We start from the raw sequence: 4,331 nt of genomic DNA, 5'->3' as shown, positions 1-4,331 counted from the left end.
GCATCAGCATCATCCCGTAAATTTGTCCAGCGCACCATTTCAGCCATGTTCTCCTCAGATGCGCAATTTCAACGCAACCACCCAACTGTACGCCTCTATAACACTAAGCTGGCAAAAATGCTAGCGGTGGACCTTCTCCCTTTTTCGTTTGTCGAAGGTGTGGGTTTCCTTGAACTCGTGGCAACATTGGCCCCTAAATGGAAGGTTCCTAGCCGGTACTATTTTGCCAGGGTTGCTGTTCCAGCACTACACAAAGAGGTGCTTGAGTTGGTGGGAGCAGCTTTGCAGAAGAGTGCTGTTCACACTATACACCTGACAACAGACATGTGGACCAGTTGCGCAGCCACTGATTACATGTGCATCACTGCACACTGGGTCTCTTTTTCAGGGGTTATTAAACAGATAAATGCAGGTGGTGACTTGGTCGAGATTTTTAAGGGTGCTCGTAAACATGCAACATTAGCCATGTTTGGCATGGAGAAAAGTCATACTGCAATCAACATTTTGGCTGACTTTAACAAAAAGGTCTTGCAATGGCTGCGCCCAAGACATTGCAAGGTTGGTTATGTTTCTACAGATAATGGCAGCAATGTAGTTAGGGCCATGGCGGACGGTTTCTATTTCAGAGTGCCGTGTTTGGCGCACTGTATCAACCTTGTTGTGCAACATTTTTTGAAAAAAGAACTTGCAGTCGACAAAACACTGACCATCTGCAGAAGAATATGCACACATTTCAACCATTCTTTTAAGGCCCGGAAGGAGCTGAGGCGCAAGCAAAATGAACGTAGAATGCCAGTGAAAGCACTTATCCAGGAGGTGGCAACACGTTGGAACTCAACCTTCTACATGCTTGAGCGTCTGCATGAGCTGTTTCCAGTAGTCAATGAGTATTTCTACAACCTGGGTGGTGATACGACAGGAATGATACTAGCGGTGGAGCAATGGCAGCTAGTTAAAAGCCTGACAGACATGCTTCGGCCTTTTGAGGTCTTCACGCGTGACGTGAGCAGGGAGGACTGTTCTTTGAGCAAAGCTATCCCACTGTTGCTGAAGCTCGAGCACCAAGTCAAGGTGGTGTCTTCACAATTAAAGGACGTTGGAAAGAACGAAGCACATGAGTTGGCGCAGAGATTATTACAACGCCTAGTTAGCAATGAACGGCTTGTAAATATCAAGAAACAACAGCACTACATTTGTGCTACTATTCTGGATCCACGTTACAAAAAGCCATTGTTTGGCAAAGTAATAATTCCTTTTGAAACATCGGATGTTACAGAGTACAAAGGTTGGCTAGCTCAGTCAGCCATTCGTTTTGAAATAGAACGGAAGGAAACTGTAGGAGAAGACAGTACTACTAGTGAATCAGCAGGCGATCAGGCGTCCCAAAAAAGCACTTCACCATCTGTGCCTGTGGCAGAAGTGAGTGATTTTTCCTCTGAGCCGTTAACCACACCAGCAACCGTATCATCTCCACCAGGCGCATGCGATATGTCTGAAGCGAGTTGGCTAACTCAGCTAGGGTTTCCTGGTCCTAGAAAGGACACAGAAGTGCAAAGTACAGGAATCCGGGAGGACATTCTTTCAATGGTGCAGGCCTATCTGGATGACTCAACAGAGGTCAATATTACTGAGGACCCATTGGCGTATTGGCATGGGAAAAGAAAAATATGGCGAGAGCTCACCAACCTGGCTATCAATTACTTGTCTTGCCCACTCGCAAGCGTGTCTTCAGAACGTGTTTTTAGTTCTGCTGGTGGCATTGTGACTTCCAAAAGGTCCCGCCTCTTGCCCGCAAATGTGGAGCGGCTCACCTTGATAAAGATGAACCAGCACTTCATACCACCAGATTACAGAGTACGAGAATGCACGCAGGAAGAAGAGGACACCGCCCTACCCGAGGAAAGTTCTCCTCAGTTACCAGAAGTAACCCCGACTGATGAGTTAGCAGAGTATGAGGACGAGTTCTGCTTCCCTGACAGCGAGTTCTGAAAATGACTCAATCATTCATTAATTGTAAATAGTCCTCCTTATTCACTTTTATTCCTGTGTGTCTGCCTTTCTTTAGCAAGTGCTTCATCACATTCCCAACAAAACTGTAATCAACCAATAAAACAACAAGCCCATCAACAGAACTATCTTGATTTTGATGCCGCAGCATTCCTCAGGTTCACAACAGTTAGTTGACAAGAACTCAGTCCTGGTCGTCTATCCTGAGTCCTCCTCCTCCAGACTCACCCTATCCATTACCCATAATGCTGATGCCTGGATTCTGCACAATGAAGAAATGAAGGAGCCAGCCCTCAAACACAAATTACAGGTAAGATAAGCTTTTGGATGGGAGGTAGTATAATGGAGTATTCGGAGAGGCGAGAGAGTGACAGTGGTACTAGCAGCAAAGTCCTAGGGCTCTTGAATTAACAAAGTCTGTGACAGGCATTTACTTAGGAAAACATTTGGCCTATTGCACGTGAACGTGTAGGCGTTATATTGCTCGCTTGCCTGTCTCAGGGGTGCTGTCTCTGGGGCTTCTAGGTTTTAGGGTTGTGTCAGCACCGCTACCACATTTCTAATGTTGATTGTTTTTGTTTTGCAGAAAATCCACGCCGGGAAACTCCAGTTGTGGCCCTGCTGCAGAACGCGTTAGGACTCTGTGAATTCCAGGTGGAGCCAGCCCTCAAACACAAATTACAGGTAAGATAAGCTTTTGGATGGGAGGTAGTATAATGGAGTATTCGGAGAGGCGAGAGAGTGACAGTGGTACTAGCAGCAAAGTCCTAGGGCTCTTGAATTAACAAAGTCTGTGACAGGCATTTACTTAGGAAAACATTTGGCCTATTGCACGTGAACGTGTAGGCGTTATATTGCTCGCTTGCCTGTCTCAGGGGTGCTGTCTCTGGGGCTTCTAGGTTTTAGGGTTGTGTCAGCACCGCTACCACATTTCTAATGTTGATTGCTTTTGTTTTGCAGAAAATCCACGCCGGGAAACTCCAGTTGTGGCCCTGCTGCAGAACGCGTTAGGACTCTGTGAATTCCAGGTGGAGCCAGCCCTCAAACACAAATTACAGGTAAGATAAGCTTTTGGATTGGAGGTAGTATAATGGAGTATTCGGAGAGGCGAGAGAGTGACAGTGGTACTAGCAGCAAAGTCCTAGGGCTCTTGAATTAACAAACTCTGTGACAGGCATTTACTTAGGAAAACATTTGGCCTATTGCACGTGAACCAACACGATGACAGTGTTCAGTTAAATGAAATTACTGCAAAACCACCACCCACCCAGCTCAAAAGTTGTAAAAAAACAGGTATGCTCAGATAAAGTTTGAAAAAGTATATTTATATCCCTAACAAAATAATCTCCCGCAAGACCCTCCCTAACCCCAACAAATAGTCCTCAAAAGTCCCCAAAAAACCCAACTCCCAATTCCCACCCCCCAAAAGTCTCAAAAAAAGGGGCAAGGGACACTCTAGGGATGCAAGCTGGTAAGTTTGGCCTCCAGGGCATCATGCTTTAGGGCCAGGGCATCATATTTTTCTTGGAGGATGGCTTGCTCTAGGCGGAGGCCCTCCACCACATTTTGAAATTTGTGCCATTTCTGGACCTCCGCCTCTAGGTCTGACACTCTGCGGAGTGCACGGCGCAAGCGACCTTTAACAGTGCTGCGAGGTGCAGCTTTTGCTGCTCGGCGGTGGCGTCTTCCGGCACGGCTCCGGTTCGCTGGAGCACTGTGCTTACCGGCAGAACGTGGGGTAACAGAGGAGGATGTAGACGATGTTAAGTTGGATGCACTGGAGTGCGTGTCATCCCCCTCGAGTTCCACCAGTCGCCGATATTCCGCAACAGTTGCTTCCAGCCTCCGTTGCCGGGCCAGTACAGCCAGCATACTCCTCGTTGGTTTGGAGGTTTTAGTATTGCCAACTATATGAAGAAAGAAAGACATAATCTGTAAGCAATGCTCTTTAGGAATATGATTAACACAAAATGATTCAGCAGGAAGTTGTGTCACAGTACAACTAGCAACTAGCCAGGGCAGTACAAAACTATTCAGGCCAGTATCATGGGCGTCCGCAGGGAGGGGCGCTTGAATCACCATTTCCCTTCCCACAACTCTCTTGTATCCTTGGTTTGGTGCTCTTTCATATGAAAGAGATGTGGCAGAAGTGAGTGATTTTTCCTCTGAGCCGTTAACCACACCAGCAACCGTATCATCTGCACCATGCCCAGGCGATATGTCTGTTTCCCTCCCTCTCTCTCTCTCTCTCTCTCTCTCTCTCTCTCTGTCTCCCTCTTTCTGTCTCCCTTTGTCTCCCTCTACCTCGCTGTCTCTCTCTCTCT

General features: G+C 47.1%; 1 protein-coding gene across 1 annotated transcript; it reads left to right on the top strand.

Annotated features, from left to right (window-relative positions):
* The first annotated feature begins 686 nt into the window (after window positions 1-686).
* LOC144771996 (zinc finger BED domain-containing protein 6-like) lies at window positions 687-2,661 on the top strand. The gene is made up of 2 exons (XM_078656218.1): window positions 687-2,317; window positions 2,594-2,661. The coding sequence occupies exon 1, from the start codon at window positions 790-792 to the stop codon at window positions 1,987-1,989; it is 1,200 nt and encodes a 399-aa protein (XP_078512344.1). The 5' UTR covers window positions 687-789; the 3' UTR covers window positions 1,990-2,317; window positions 2,594-2,661.
* Window positions 2,662-4,331: the final 1,670 nt, after the last annotated feature.

Source organism: Lissotriton helveticus, chromosome 8 (assembly GCF_964261635.1).
Source record: "Lissotriton helveticus chromosome 8, aLisHel1.1, whole genome shotgun sequence".
Taxonomy (NCBI): domain Eukaryota; kingdom Metazoa; phylum Chordata; class Amphibia; order Caudata; family Salamandridae; genus Lissotriton; species Lissotriton helveticus.
The sequence above is the reverse complement of the archived record's forward strand: the minus strand, read 5'-3'. Positions and strand labels throughout refer to the sequence as shown.

Coding starts and splice junctions, on each gene's coding strand:
- LOC144771996 (XM_078656218.1), top strand. CDS start 790: ATGCCAGTGAAAGCACTTATCCAGGAGGTGGCAACACGTTGGAACTCA.